A 17501-nucleotide genomic window follows, 5' to 3' on the forward strand; every position below is an offset into this window, starting at 1 on the left:
TCCCGTAGAGATAGGTATACCATATATGACGACCCGCTTTAGTTTACACTATCGAGGCGAGATTGAGATAACGAAATGGAAACGGAGATCATAAAGACATTGCTTTCACTCTTGTATTTCCTACTGGATGAATAATGTGGCGAACAAAGCAAAAATATAAGGATTATTTTCGAGATAAGCGTACCCGTCAATTTGACGGGTCCCGTAGAGATAGGTATACCATATATGAATCTCAAAAAGTAAAAGACTTAGGGAAAAAACTGTGTGTATAAATTCTTTAGAAGAAATTATTAATTTACGACGCAAAACGGTTGAAATCGATCAAACGGTTTTCGAGATATTCCATTGCAAAGTTTGAATTCCGTCAAATTGACGGGTCCCGTAAACCTAGTATTAATGAATTATACATATTTTCATATACTTACAGGTGCAGAAATTAGATTCGAAAAATATATTTTGAATTTCAGGCGGATGTTCAGCATTCGGACATTCATGTTTTGGTGGCCACGGAAAACGATCCGAATCGAATCCTCTTAACGCCGTCTTGGAGAATGTTATTGCCAATCGAGAGATTCAGGATTACGATGAGCCACGATCGACTAACGATTATTTGTTCCCTGATGAAAATCAAAAGGCTCAAGATCGTCAATTACGTCACTCTTCCGATCTGATACAACCACCTCAGCGACCTGAACGTTATCCTTTGTCGTTCGTCATCAATCAATGGGTAGAGCTAAAATATATGAAATGAAATTTTTATCGTATAAATTTAATGAATTTTGAATTGTATTGCAATAATATAAGGTTTAATAATATTTGTCATTTTTTTACGTTACAGTTGGCATCGTATCGTCGTGCAAATGGGGCCGATTTAGAAACCAAATAAGAAGACGACGTTCTTTCAGCCCCGTTAAAATAACTAAGCTTAAGATGGATAAACAGCAAAAATAAATAAATTATCGTTATTGTCGTAACCTGTGACCTCTTTCCCTGAAACCTAACACTGACTGTGTATAACGAGAATGCAATGTTTTCTTGTAAAAAAATATTCATCGATCTCTTGAAAATTGGTTATTGCCAATCACGTTAAGAATTTACTTGATTCGTCGTGCCCATATAAACCACTCCTAAATGTTTAACAGTATTGTTAATTGTCTTAAATAACACAGTAATATTTATCATTTTAACCGATACCTTACCTTCAATCCAATTTCCACTTAATACAGGCATAAATATCTAGTAGTTAAATTACGCAAGTGACCAGTTTCAGACACAAAAGTCTTGTAAAATGACGGCTGGAGATTTTTGTATCTGATAAAAATATGGATTCACTTTGGTTTCTTTACTTTGAAACAATTTTTTCATTTAATTTTGAGTTTGTTGTTTTATAGGAACAATGTGTACATTCTGCTATATCTATTTATATATTAAAATAGTCGTATCTGCCGTACGATTGGTTTCATTAAATAAAAATTTAAGCATAAATAATTCATGTTCATTGCTATTTCTTGAGCTTTATACCAATGTCTATATTTTATGTATCCCTTTTCTTAACAGTGAAAACCTCCTCTTTCATGTTTCTAGTAAGTATTGATATCAATAACAATATAATCGTAATGATATTAGGTATACTGCACTAATTAGGGAAATCTTTAATTTTCTTTAGCAACCGTTTCACTTTACACTATAAGAGCATCAAGTCTTACAATTAAACGTTCCTGACAATTGTTTGTATGCTGTCATAAAAAGTTCCGTTTATACTATTCACCTTCGAGCTTAGAATCGGCACTAAACATTCAAGACTCACCATTGTGGACCAGAGAGTGAAACGGCTAGAAGAATAATGCAAAAACATGCATCAATATACGGAAAGAATTTTTCATTAAAAATTACCGGGAAACACACGGTAACCACGGAATATCATGGCATTTCATAACATATTACCTATATAATTAAAAACACTTCATGAACACTACAATTTTTGAAACTTGAAGTATGTAGTGTAAAAGTATAGCTTTTATCTTGTCGAATTTAAAAAGTCATCTTAGCCGCGCGACTAAACACGGATTCTTCTTTTTCTTCTTTTCTTTTGCGGCTTACTCCAATTAAAGTGATGTACCGATAACTACTTTAGAGATAGATTATGAAGAATTAACATTATTGACCATAGATCGCGCCACAGTGGGACTAGTTGTGACGTCAAAGGACTACTGCTAGCGTTTGCTGAGGGAAAAAGGTTAAGTTCCAGGCGAGGACAATCTGCTGGTTGACAGGTTCATTCACATTCAAAAATCAGTATTGGCTTCACGTTGAGCTTTTGCAGTAATATGATATGTGTCCCTGATACATATTTCTCATTCCCCACGGACCCTTTTTTCAATATTCGTCTACAGTTTCGTGAAATAGTTTGACAAGTGCTATATCATAATTGACAAAGGCCATGGAGGACGGCCATGACACCATCACCAGCTAGTCAGTATTCATATTCTAGAGAACGATAAAAGTTCGGCCTTTGCAGTGACTGAGATTTTATCGAAAGGCTTTAATTCAGTCAAATGCGTTTAGTGACAGTGCTTCTGTGCTTTGATTTTTGAGTACGAAATTTTTTGCTTTGATGCCCTGTCAGTGTGAATCACCCACGCGTGAAAAAGTCTGTACGGTTCCCCCTTAAGATATGCATTTTTATAAATACATATGTGAGCTAGGAAACGCTTGTACGTTGAAAATCTGAGGAAGGTGATCTTTGTACAAAATATCTTTTATTATAATTATATATTCAAAAATCATTGTTGAACTTTGATTTATAATGTGTGATAGATTTAAATATGATGTATCGGCTAATGATTCGCGGAATCGACGCTGTATAACTGAAAGAATATAATATATGATTATGTTTATCTAAAGTAGTAAAAATTAATCTTATGCTATTATACCATCGATTTTACACGAAGTTAGTTCTCTAAATACGTATATTTATTTTCATTGTGCCTCCCATAATTATTGTAGATAATATTATAAATGTATCGTAATATTCATGTACAATGTTTTGGAAAATCTAACTATTGCTTTTCAAATTATATGATATTGAAGTTTGATTGCTAAGTTATAATTTTTCTAACTGGTTTTTTCAAATTATAACATAATAGCCACCAGATAATATCAAAATGTTGAGCTTAAATCAGATGGCGTCACATATCTAAACGACCACTAAGGGTAAAGTAGGATTTATTCACAACATTTTGTTTCTATCGGTACCATACCTATAATAATTGTAGGCGGCAAAACAGAAGCCTATTTTACACGGGCCACGACTTCAACCCATATCGATCTGATATCGTAGTATACTGGACAGAGATTGTTCGGTGAGTACCCACTGTGCACGAAAAACTATGCATCAATAAATGTGATATTCAATTAACTGTGCGCAAGGTATTTTATCCAATAGGTTTAAGACTTAATCTTGTTACTGTTAGCACTTCAAATTAATAATTGAGTAAGAACTTTTTCTAAATTAGAAGATAAGATCTAATACACCTAGATGGTTAATAAAAAATTCAGACTTTGTTTTATAAATGACCATACAGAGGACCATTTTATCAACGGTCAACAATATCATTTTTTTTATATACATATTGCAGAGTACTAGCATAACGTGTGTCGGTATGGACCTATTCTACATTATTGGTATCGTTAAACTTATATTGAAGATTTAAAGGCTTTTTCTATAACATAGCCCAGGAACGCAATATCGAAATATAAATTGATAACGTGTCTTTTTACTTATATGAAATTACGTATTCAATTATATGTTAATTTTTTATGAAACTATTAAATGTAATTTAACAATCTGTATTTAAGATAATTTCCGATTTTTAAAATATCAAGATATAAAAACTTTACTTCACTAACAAAATTTCATTGTGGAGATGGAATTATTTATTTACTTAGTTTCTGTCGCCGGTTTGAAAGGATTATATGAAAGCTGTAAGAATGATACTTTATTTACAAGATTTTTATTTGTCAAAAAACTTCAAGGATATATAAATCAATAAAATCTTTGAAACTATCAAATATAATACGCCGGGGGGGAAAGGGGGGGTCCGTTTGATAATTTCATTATAATAATTCAAACACTAAGATTCGTTTTTTGAAAAATTTTGTTTATTTATTATTATTAATATGTATAGAAATAAAAACGTGTTGTTTAATAATCTAATAAATCCTGTTACTTTATTTTATATTGACAAATTAACTCCATAAATATTATAGAAAATACTGGTAGACCGTTTTATAATGAAAATATAAACAAAACATAAACATGTGCAAAGATATCAATTGATTTATTGTGCGTAGCGAAAACTCTATTATGTTTTCAAGAAATTCATTTAATTGAAAAACACCCTCAGATACCTGTTAATTCGTTTTAGTCTTATACTGTCGAACCGGTTAAACGTCATTGCGTGGGTTTTGTGGAACTCAAGGATTTCGTTAGTTTCGATTACGAGGAAAATGTCATTAATCTTCCGCAAAGCATGTTCAAGAATTTCACGTTAAACCGGATTTATTCGAAAACTAATTCTTTATGTATCTACAATACGAGGGGGATACATTAGTTCAATTTCTTATAACAGCATTGCAATTAATTCTGATTGTTATATTTCTGAGAGAATGCGCAATAGGTCAATTCAAGCATAGAGTCAAAAGGTCCAGCCCATTTTACCTTGTGCTTCCTGCTTAAAAACGACCACTTGCAGAAAATACAAATCAATAGTCAATTACGTATATTCTAAAATTCCTACAAAGTACAATATAACGTAGATTATAATGATATTTGAATTAAAGAAAAATTAACTGAAATTCTACATCTTTTAATTGATAACTCTCAGCGACTTAAAGATTTCATTATTACTCAATTATACAGTGCATGGAAAGACTATAATTCTCGTTAGAAATTTCAAATTTTAAAAATAATCATGATTTAATAGAGAGGGACAAAGGTTTCATTAAAAAGTTTTTAAATTGAGACTGATGAAAACAGTATACATTTCTTATTAGTTATTAGTGTTACTCATTCACAAAATAACTGCCATCATTATATTGTTGTATCGGTATAACCGAAAATACTTGCTGGTTTGATTGTCAGTGAAATTGTTAGATAATACATTTTAAATCTATATACTCTTTCGTAGTAACGAAAAGGAATGGGTATTGATTTGCATAATTATAAAATAACATAATTATCATATGATGCTCATAATTGATTGGATTAATTTCAGATAAGATAATGATAAATAACGTATCGTTCCATAAATTATAATAATTATTCGCTTGGAATCTGAATAGTTGACTCGATCGTTGATAAAAAATAATTGTTGTGTATGTGCAATATTGCACTCTATTCTATTAATTGACTTACGATTAATTTGAAATAGAGGCCGATTTTCTTAGTATTTATATATATATACACACACATATGTGTATATAAAGTTAGTAATGAAGTATTTAATAAGTAGAAGATACGTTACCACTGTAAATAAATCCAAACTGATTATCTTTATCAATTTTTATATATTTTAAATTTTAATAAAATAAGAAATTTAAAAAAAAATGACAATTACAAAACACCAAATACGATGTATTTTTCATTGGGGCCAATTACTTTGCAGAACATCGGCCTCTTAAGTATTTCATTAAATTGCTTGACCATTTTTCAATTTTAAGTGAAGTCAGGGTTTGTGAATTCCATTTTCACGAATCGAGAAAAAAAACGGTGACAACTAATAACAGCGATTCGGAATAGCTAGTGGTTTTTTTCTGGTACAGAACGTCATTGGTGCTTCAGGCTCATTCCAACTTTTCGATATCGTTGTTCTGAAAAAAGTATTAAAAAATAGCATCACTAATATCGAACACATCGGTAATTTTAGAAGCTCGTCAATAAATGTTATTTTTGATTATATAAATATACGGATGGAAAAGTTTACCAATAATTTGAAAAATCGCAATATACGCGATTTCCTTAGTCGTTTCCCATATTCTTTTTGTGACGGTAGTAAAAGTACTTCATCAGTCTCGTCACGTGGGTCTGTTGACTCGCTACGGATTTGTTGTCCATTTTGCATGTTCATTTCATTTTCATTCTCGCCATCTTGTTCATCGTCTTCATCATCGGCCCGATATCTTAAATGAAATAATATAATAAATAAAAGTGAAAAAATAAAAATAAAAATGAATTAAATGATGGCTTATTATAATAATAACTGTTACCAATATTAAAGAAAAATATCGATAACTAACCGGTGAGGATAGTTTTGATTTTCAGCAACAATTTCGGAATTCTCATTATCCCACTTTCGTGGCAGAAGCTTCATTTTAGGCACGTCGTACCATTTAGTATGAAATTTGGCCGAAGATGGAACGTGAAACTGTCTAGTTACCATACGTGACAGTATCCATTGATCATCAAGCGATGGTAGAGCTGCTTCCTGATCAGCATCATTTTTTGAATTTTGTGTTAATCCAGATCGAGTAGGGCTGTTTTCAAAGTTACCACTTCGTTTTCCGTGAGCTGTAAATAATTCAACTAATATTATTCTTATCATTGTATTACTTCCGTTCGATCATCCAATGAAAATAATAATTTCGGTGTAGAGGAGAACAAGGAAAATATTTAGATATTGTTATATTGATTCTGTACGATAAATATATGCTAAGATAATATATCAATATAATATAAATAACATACCACCCCAGCATGAGTGTCCGTAACTCAAGCAAGATCCTGAAACATAATAAAAGTAATTCCAGAATGATTGTTTTCGTTGTAAAGAATTTTTTTCAATTTTTTCTAGAAGAAATGAAGATTTATTCGATATTGAAAACTGCAAAAATATGCACTTTTTAGGTTTTAACTCGTAGAGTAAGCAATAATCGTTTGTATATTTCGATCATGTTATTGAATGAAAAATTTCATAATATTCAAGAAGACATTAAAGTAAGATATTTTATAGGTAAAATTAAGAGAAGTCTAACATAATATTTTTCATATAGTAAAACATTTAAAATTGCAATTTCGAAACGTGCTAGTTTCGTTATTCGAACAATTGGCGTCCAGATTTCAAAATTAATAGAGTCTCTAACGGTAGATTTACCGACATTGGTACTTATTAATTGAAAGGTATTATTAATTCCCAATTTGATCGCGTAATAAATTCGTCATGTAATCAATTAATTTACTTTTCTGAACATAATTACAACAAATTAAATAAATATCATTAAAGAAATTTTTTGATCATGCTAAGTAAAATTATTTTTATTTTAATTACAATTATTAATATATCTTGTGTACAAGATAATTTTGTTAACCTAGCCATCAAAATGTCCGCTCATAAGAATAACAATAGTTGGAGAAAATTTGACTGGGACATATAAAGCATTGAAATGTGCACACAAGCATAATATCTAAATGCAGAAAACATTGAGATCTACAAAGAGGTAAATAAAATTGTGCAAGTGAAAATAGAAGAATAAAAGCTCAAGAAGAAGGAATAATATCCCAAAGGTACATAGGTGCATTTCTTTATGACTTCTGACAAACACAAATAAAGTTGTTATTTTTGCACCATAATAAAATTTCCAATATTTTTTTTAAGTATACGAATACCACAAATTTCTACAAAAAACAAAGCATAAAAAATAACGCGAGACAAGATCAATTTTGAAATTGGTCAGGTATCCCTATACAAACACTGTGGCTACTTTTCTACAGCAATAGGAATAGATATACGGTATCCCTCAATGGCGTCACAGAAACAGTCTCTTTCGATTCTAAAATTTGATTGTGGCCTACAGAAACCCTATGGGACTCCATATGTCACAGGCTTGGTCGACTCGAACCATAGCCATAACCATAAACAGCTGTCCAATTGTTCACACGTTGCTCACATGGGATTTGAAAGACCGTGTCGCATGTAGGAAACCTATCAACGGATATTCTAATCGACTTTGTGTTCGGCTCCGTATTAATTGTCGCTTTAATATGTGAAACAGAGAGGATGAGCAAAGAGAAAATTATGGTCTCGTAATTAAAAATTTTTTTTTATTAGTATTTTATTGTGACGTAAGCGAAATCAAGAATAAGACTCGGTTATTTCTATTGTTCTACCTTCGAGAATTTATCTCGTCTCAATATTAGTATCATTGATTAAAGAGGCCTAAACGAATATCATGAAAAAATTATCTTCTGATAATATCGTGAAAATTGACGAGGATACGTTTGCCTGATATACATAATAAGAAAGAAAAAAAACGGTAAAACAGGAAGTTATAAAGATTCTTCATGTACAATAATAGTGGTGTATGCAAATAATATCTTAGTTTCAAACGGCAGCCTATTGGCTGTACCTATGTGTCATTAAAATATACTGTACACAGTTTATAGATACAAGGTATGTAACACTCAGATCTCTTCTAAGAGGATGCGTATACGGTTGTAGGTACTTGGTGATTTCATTGAAAAGGCGGCTTAATTAAGTCATAATAAAAGCATTCAGGCCGGATGGTTGAAAAATTCTAGCGCAGTGGCCTCTGCCAATGTATGCATACTATAAGTAAGAAACTGAAATACTCATAAGGGTAGAAGCGATACATGTTATTCAAGCACACAAAAATGTTGTAATTATATAGAGTACGTATGCTATATCCACTTTAAGCAAATGCATTTTTTTTTCTAGTTTCTATCCACCCACAGGATTTTCACGGAATTTCGGGTGTCTTTCTTATTATAAGTGAACATGCGAGAAGAAGTAATCGCGAAATGATGTGGAAAAAGTTTATAGAGTTACGTGAGCTGCGTATATAGGATATATAAATATACAATAGTATATCTATGATAAATTGGAAAGAGCGAAGAGGAGAAGACAGGGGAAGCAGTTACGCTTCAGGGAAATAGTACCATTAAAAAGGGTAAGTTAATTAGTACGTCGTTCTCAGGTGGAAGTCACGTAACTATCAGAAGCGTCAAGAATCGTTTTATTTATCGATCTCCATATGTCGGATATCACTAAATAGAGAAATAAGCATCGAATACAATATCGATTCAAGAATTGATCAGTTTCTCTTTTTTTTTTAACGAAAATACAATACTTAGAAATCGATTGATATAGTAGTTGTAGTCGTAATTGCTTTGATTGTTTTACAAAAATATTTCTGTATAAATTTACAAAAAGTATAATAATTTGAAAAATTTTCAGAACCTCGAGATAAAAGTTGATCGGTATTTAAATATTGATGAAAGGTCTCTGTAAACGATTCTTAATACTTTAGCGAAAAGCGATATTCGTTTTAGATCTTTATAGAAGAATTGTAGAAATTTCGATTGATTTTTATATTAACGTAAATAATTTTTAGGGAAGGGGAATGTATCTGATCAATCTTTGATTGTCATATATTTTTTCTATATTGTACTATTTTTGTTATACGCTTGATACTCCTGAATTAAATCAACAGGTGCCTAGAAATATAGACGCGACGCTTGCCGACGCTCCGCTTGACGTCCTTGTACGCTGCACTGAAGTTCTGGAGATTTGTTTAATATTTAAAAATTAAATTCCTCTGAATAAAACTCGCCAGTATTTAAATTAAATCTTGCGAGGAATGGCACTGCATATAAAATATTCAAACAGACAGTATTTTTTGATTGAATGAGGTAAACTGCCAATTGGTATCATGATTATTGATGCGAATTTTTATTAATTAATTTTTACGCATTCCAATTAGACTCACTGATATCTGTCAATATTACTTTCGCGTAATGATAAAAATCAGTTTAAAAAAGATAATATTTCATTATGTTTTATGCACGTGTGCGTAGAGTTGATATATCTATAAGATTGGATACACGTTATAAGCTTGTACCAATCGGATGCTCCTTCTACGTATGAACTCATGTGTGGTTCCTTTGAAATGTCAGTAACTGATAATTCAGCAATACGTTATATATGTGAGTCACGGTAAAGTGCAGTCTGCGATGAAAACAATTCAACAAACAATTATCGGAAAAACGTGACTGGACTTCCAATTTTGTATTGTGTTCTACATTGGATGCATTTTATTGGCTGAGAAGGGGTCTCCTTTGAGAATTATTTTGAACCTTTACGAATATCATCCCTTGGGAAAGGAACGCTGATTGCTATATCTCGTGCTGAGACTGTGATAAATACACGCTACACATACACTAGATATGTCCCATATTTATTTTTGTTCTACATCATAATTGTATACATTGTGGCGTGGCATCTCAGGCCTGTCACAAAAAAGGCCTAATTTGGGGACATCGTGGGGCCCGAGATGTCGAGGGGTGGTTCTCGGGGCGTTGGAATAAATTGGCGTTTATCAATTATGAATTTTCCTCATCGAAGGTTTTTTTTGTTTTTGAGTCGTTATGTGAATGCACAAAAATTCATTTCAAAATTTCAGTATCTGCAGGGCCTGAAGAGACTATGTACGTGCATGCGTCGCCCAGGATTTACTACGTCGGAGAATCATTGAGTCTTCGCCGTTCAGAAGTTTCTTAAGAGGTGGTCACGGTGGCCACGGAGCTGTGCGTCGAGGGATAAGAGACAGTTCAGATTACCAACCTCCTCAAGATCTGACTGCAAGCTTCGAAATATTTATCTCAAATGGAACTATGTTTTGTTGAAGTAGTGAGGACGTGCAACCGACGTGGAACATTCAGCGAATTCGGAGAGGGTAAGGAGCGGATTGGACGCTGAACGTACAAACGATTGGAAAGCGCGAAAAATAACGTCGTTTGAATTTCGAATACTTCACAGTCATTCACGGTTTAGTTGAGCCTAGGTAAGGACATATTTTGCTTCGGTCCAATTTTGCGTTTACGATTTCTGATTTGCCGTTTTGCGGTTCCAGACTTATATTTTACACTTGATACGTTTATATCGCGGAGGAAATTACAACTTTAAGGTGACTGAAGAGGGACGTCATAACTGTGAAAAGTCATAATTTATTTGAATTTAATAAAGTAAGAACAAATGCTCATGCCAATCCCATGCGCGTCCATTTTTTAAAACTGGACTCTTGTATGACATTTACATATAGATATAGAAAATAACTGAGAAATTCGAGCGTGAAAGTATTGCACGTATCTCACACGTCCTCAATTCTTAAATATTTCTTAAGAAAGTGCTCCCGTAAACAGTTGTAGCATTTATTTATTTAAAAATCGGTGTATTTCATTGCGGATAAAGCAATTCAATTATATCAATTCCACGTTACTTGCAATTTTCGTGATTGATTATTTAACACAGCCTTTGTTACTCCCCAATCGTCTCTATTAAATTTTCATTAAATCTGTTACGATCTGTACAACATTCGTACAGCTACTTTTAACGGTTTCTTGTAAAATTACGCGATGCCAGACATTTTTCAAAAAAAATTCAATTATGGATACCAGGCACTGTGCGCAGTATCATAAAGCCATAAAGTCACGCAAATTAGGATCCCGCAATTCTGTAAAATCCACCTCAAACTACTGGATTCATAATGTAATCGGGATGGTATCAAGTTAATCCATAGCTGTAGTAAATCACGAGGGATTTGACGTCCTGAAAAGCGTGGGGAAGGATTGAAGATTTTCGGGATTATATTTGAGTTCATTGAAAATAGTTATTTTAATATCGTGTTTCGGAGTCTTTGATTCATAGATAAATGCGTGATTAATGTAAACTGTCAGATATGAAGCTTATATTCGGATCGTGAGACCAAACACGTTTAGATTTTATAAAACCCATGTAATAATTAGTTCTTTTACCGCAAACGTCATTGCTTTTACGTGAAACGTATTATTATTTTTTTTATTACCGGAATTAATTGTAATGTGTTTTTTTAAGAAAAAAGTTGATTCAGGGACATGTTTTTCGGCATAATATACAGCGGCTGGAAAAAAGCGTTACATGGAAAATGTTTGAAGCTGCACTGTATGCATCTTGTAGTAGGAAATGTGGTAATTTAGTTTTGCTTTTATGCTGCAAAGTGGTATTTATTACAATTTTGGGATTTAAAGTTCGTGAAATGCTCTTATATAACGTCGATGGAAAAATCATAAAATGTATTATATACAGTATGGTAGTAAACAAAATATATGATATATATTAATCATTATAGAAGTAAACAAGAATTATGTAATATTTTGACATCAAAAAGCATCGCAGGTAGCAATTTTCTCGATGTTACGAAAAGGTCATCCGAACGGGTTACATATTTGCGCCAAAAAGATGTCTTAAAGATATCCGGAGTCCGAAAGTTAACTTTCGGACATGGGTTAGCTTACAGATAACTTTTTTGGCGGACATATGTAACCCATTCGGATGGCTTTTACGTAACATAAAAAATTGCTACCTGGGTTTTATACTGCTTAACATGATAATTCCATGATTGTGATATAATAATATACGAGAAATTGAATTGAAGTGCGTTATACACGGGTATTTCAGGCACGATTGTTCCTGACGTCCGTCACTTGGGATCGTATGCACATTGACAAAATTGACTTTAGTTGAAAATTGCGTACAAAATAAAATTAAACTAACGAATAAAATGGGAAAACACATTGATTTCGAGAACTCAAGTGCAATAGCATTTTGAAAATAAAAGTATCTATAGCTTTCTCAGATGAATAGTAAAATATAAAAATTCTATTTATTTACTTATCTAATCAGCCTTATTTTTAGAAAAATAAAAGTAGGTCAATCAAAATAGAAAGTAAAGAGCTCCAAAGTGAACTACGTCCTCCTACAATCAACATATCGTACTACTCGTAATAAATGCTTTCTCGTAATTTTCGACTCTTGTCGATAGCATCGTTTATTTTTTATTTCAGTTGCAATCAATAACAATAATATAAAAATATATTTTGTAACCCTTCATTAAGCTGTATATTTGAAAAAAATATTGCTTTTATATCAGATAATAACATGCAATACAAGATTGATTAAAAATATATAAATGTAACGACTAAAAATAACTCGAAATATCGAAATCACAATGTAACTAAACGTGAGCGCAAATGAGAAGGAAGGCGTACAATTGTTGATTCGATCTTTGAATATGCTATATATAATCACTTTAATACATACCCGCAGCGCAGCTTGCGAAACAGAAGACCACTATGAAAATCAAGGTTCGCGTAGTCGTTGTAAGGGTAACAATTCCCCTCGAAGCCACAATTCCGTGATTTACCCTCATTTTAGCCTCGATCCTGTTTTTTAATTTCTTTTTCCACACCTCCTACGCTCTTGCTGCACGTACATGCGAAGAAGAAAAAAAACATTCTTCAAGCTTATTATCACACAATTTGGCCATTATCAGGATTTTGAAACACGCATCGACGATCTCTGAATGCATATCTCACGTTATAGACATTATTCAAATTATAAATCTCAACGTGTACCGTTATCCTATTACATATTGAATGTTACATATTGAGAGTTAAAAGTTTCTTCATTATAAGCACCGCTCGAGTAACTTCTTTAACTAGAAACTGCGCAAACACCGATCATGGATTTATGATGGATTTATAGAGCAGAGTGAAAAGGAAAACATTTTAATAATTGAGTATATACCGTGATTTTTGGAAATTTACTCAAATATTTTATCACTTTTCAATATAATTTAACGTGAATTTTTTTGTGCAAAACGATCTGTACAGTTCAGGTTACAGAAAAACAAGGAAAGGCAGTACTTCTTCATTGATATACAGTGTCTGATTTTGCATTAATAATTAACGTTAATTGCTCTTCCCTTTTTCAAATGGTACTTTACCTATAATAAATATTTATGTATTGGATCCTATGTAAGGATCGATGTGAAACAATTGTTTTATACTATACGAGAAAGCAAGGAGATAACATATAAAATTTAGTTACGTGTCCGAGATTCACAGATAACAAGGAATCGACGAGATCGGTTACTGCTAACTAAACAAGGTTTCTGGACTGCTGACTAATTGAAGATAGGATTAATTAACACGGGGATCGTCGCACCTCCAACCACCATGACCACTCCCCCATGTCAACGTACCATGCACACTTTATCACGATTGTATTTATATTAGCATTATGTCAGTAAAATATTAGCAGCAAAGAACATAAGATGCACGCGTATATACATGAATATATTGAAATATAAAAAATGGGTAAACCAATTATTTCTGAAGATAATGCGTTGTTAATAACCTTAAATACACTAAGTTTCTAAATATTGCATGAAACTGAATTTCATTGAAAGTTTTGTAATATTGTTAAAGTCGTCGGTGTTTTCCAGCAATGATAAAGGCATCATTAAGGTATCAACGATAATTTCACGATTCAGATTATACGCAGACCGATCTATAAGTTTGAAAATTTGTAATTTATTAAGATTACATAGATACCGATGCAGGATCAGCAAGATCATGTCGATTATTACGATTATAGGGAAAATAGAAAAATATTAATGAAATTATTTTAATAACGCTTATGTTCCACGAGTGGACAAAAATTGTTAATAACAATTATAAATCCGTTATCAACTATCCACTAAACGTTACGTCGACTCGTCCCAAGATCCCTACAGGAAAATACCCAAAAGAACAATTATTCTCTCATGTAGTAATCGAATACGATTTCCGCCAAAACATCCCATTATCGGACACTTTCCCTGATATCGCGTCAATGAAAATTGACAATTGACAACACTGCTCAAGAATCCTTCGTGTTTACGTACCCTTGTACAAGATCCGTGCTAAAAAAGAGTAATGCGAGAAATATAAGGTAATAAATTTCGTGGAGGCGACAAAGCCAGACTAACAATAAGCCAGAGTGAATGCGGTTAATATAGAGGCAGGTGTGGACGGTTATAAGTGAACAATATCGAAAGGTTCGCACCTGAACTCGGACTGCTCCCGTGAGCACGAGGGCTTTTATAGATGCGTCCTGTGTCGGTGGTGGGTGGCAACGTCGACGCCGAGAAATGATGCGACGTGGTGGGGTGCTGCTGTAGCCTCTAGAATCTAGCTTTTAGGCCGTCCCAGGCGCCGTTCAAGTTTGCGCACCTGCGTTGGCGACTGAACAGTGGGCAGGCATGTATTCGGACGGAGTTCCTTGGAAGCAGGTTTAGCAGCCTTAGCTCATTGTTAATACGGTGATGCCATATTGCTTGGTTTATATATTTAAGCGAAGGGTTGAAATCGGGTTCGATTGACCTTCGGCTGCGGTCCATTCATTGGGGAGAAGCGAGAACATGGATGAGCCACCTGTTTGCGCCAGGCGAGGACGTCCCGACGTTGGGATAAGTCGCGTCGCCGCGAGTTACATTGACCTTTCGATCGCGTCGTATGATACGAACGGATGGAAATTGTTATTGATAGCAGTGTTGCTATATAAGGTAAAAAGGGTATTTTGAGAAACTTCTTGTCTTTGTACATTTAAAGAATTGCGGAAGTTCAAAGTTACGACTTTTTTTTGTAGTTCCTGGAAAGTGATTTTAAATTTAAAGCTCTTCGTCTTCATTCACTCTTTGCCTGAACTCTTGTATTTTTCATAAGGGTTTTCACATTGGCGTAGGTGCAATCGGTGAGTTCTAAATTGAATTTGGCTGATAGGCAAGTACCTGAAATTAACTCACTTCGGTGTAATTTTATTTACACGACTAAGTCCCTCTTATTTAACTGAATCGAATTCACTTTCTGATCTTTACTGATTGCAATGTACGATTTATATATATATATATATGTATATTATTGATTTATGTTTATCTACTTATCGCAAATTGATTTTTCCGAACTCTGGATCAACATTGAATTCTTTAAAAAGCTTTCACCTTCTCCTAACGTTTGCCGTGTTAATTTCTGCGGTATCTTTGACTTTTCGACTACTTTCAGGAACTTTCGGTCATTTCATAGTTGTTACTGTAGGGTACATTCGCTTATCTGTTGTATTCCTTGCCTCGATCATCTTTCGAACCGATTCATCCAATTTGTAATTTCTGAGATAATTGATAATTAATATAATGAATGCTTACTTTTTATCGATAATCGCTTCATAATTTTATCGAACGATTAATATGACTTGATAATTAAGAGGTTAGGCTTCTGTGACCAGCGTCAAAACAGGTTAATTTTTGGAAATTTATTTCGGAAAAACTACAAATGAAATATTTTTAATTTTTTAATATGTTTTTATGTATAACTTAAGGAGTGTGTGTAAAAATTTTCATTCAAAAATATTGAAATTTGCACACGTTATTCTTCTTCGCGTCGGCTAATATTTTCCGCGCGCGATCGGTCGATGTACACGATTTCGCAAATATGGTTGGTCTGAATCAAAAATAAAAAATATCCTCATTAACTACATATTAGTTATAGGGTGACGGAGCTTTTTCCTTTTTTTCGTCTTGGGTTACGATAAAAAATTCCTGAACTTTATTCCCCGTTTTCAGAGGTATAACACGTGTTTTAATTATGAATAAATACTGCAAAAAAACGTATTGACAAAATCGTTCATCACGTCTAAACTGGTATTCCTCTGAGCATGTGTACCAAATTTCAAGTCGATTCATCAATTACAGCCCGAGATATCGTGTACACCGTGTTGAAAAATATAGTTTTGAGAAAAACGTGTTCAAAGTTTGAACATACGAATGTATTTATTTATTTCTTTATTTTCAATTAGTAATAATAAAAATCTGTCTAATTGAAAAATTTAAATATACCTGAAACTGTAAACTAAATTTATATCACATTTAATACATAGTTCATGTTTTACCCTCATATAAATGAGATATGAATAATCAAAACTTCGTTATGTAAATTTAATATATTTTGTTGTTTTATGTTATTATCAACGTTTAAATGTCTTAAAAGAATTGCATTTTCACAGGGTCAACACTTTGTATCAAGAAGCTTTTTATCGCGTACGATGATATTATATTACATAAACGTTAAATCAAAAGATAATAATTTTTTGGCGGTGTATACGGTCACGTTAATTTTAGCCTTACGCACGGTATGGATCTCTTTACTCAGCCGTGAAATCTATATGTAAACCACTGATGCTGTTATCACTGGAAATTTCATTAGACATCAGGTATCTTGGTGAATCTAGTTGGAAATTGGTGGAGCCTATAATCTGGTTTACTCTTCGCTATTGTCAGCTAACATAACGACGTTCACCTAATGACGATGGCTTTCGCACGCGTTTCTCGTGCACAATATATATACATATATATTCGTTTTCAGGATAGCAAAGTATAGTAAACTTTCCTAAAATTTTAATTTTTTTTCTTTTAATTGACGGGGTATCAATTTAAGTTTTCGTAATCCACAATCTTAGAAATATGTTGCTTAAATATTCTCGAATAGATTCGAAAAAAAATGATACGAAATCCAAAATTTAATGCTTGTTATTAATTTTTAGATTGACACAAATTAAATTCTTCTAAAAATCCAA

At 32.8% G+C, this 17501-nt stretch overlaps 2 protein-coding genes across 2 annotated transcripts in view; one reads left to right on the plus strand and one right to left on the minus strand.

Moving 5' to 3' along the window:
- LOC107269151 overlaps positions 1-974 on the plus strand; it is a 16572-nt gene extending 15598 nt beyond the window's left edge. Inside the window, exons 2-3 of the mRNA XM_025087670.1 lie at positions 468-727; positions 839-974. Coding sequence (XP_024943438.1) covers positions 468-727; positions 839-886 — 308 coding nt within the window. The 3' untranslated portion in view covers positions 887-974. The remainder of the gene's footprint in view (positions 1-467; positions 728-838) is intronic.
- A 3665-nt stretch (positions 975-4639) lies between these two features.
- LOC107269218 lies at positions 4640-14933 on the minus strand. Its single transcript, XM_015742861.2, has 6 exons — positions 14779-14933; positions 13152-13313; positions 6746-6781; positions 6298-6568; positions 5985-6180; positions 4640-5871 (listed from the first exon to the last, which is right to left on the minus strand). The coding sequence occupies exons 2-6, from the start codon at positions 13258-13260 to the stop codon at positions 5845-5847; spliced, it is 639 nt and encodes a 212-aa protein (XP_015598347.1). The 5' UTR covers positions 13261-13313; positions 14779-14933; the 3' UTR covers positions 4640-5844.
- Positions 14934-17501: the final 2568 nt, after the last annotated feature.

Source organism: Cephus cinctus, unplaced genomic scaffold, assembly GCF_000341935.2.
Source record: "Cephus cinctus unplaced genomic scaffold, Ccin1 Ccin1_scaffold0008, whole genome shotgun sequence".
Classification (NCBI taxonomy): Eukaryota; Metazoa; Arthropoda; class Insecta; order Hymenoptera; family Cephidae; genus Cephus; species Cephus cinctus.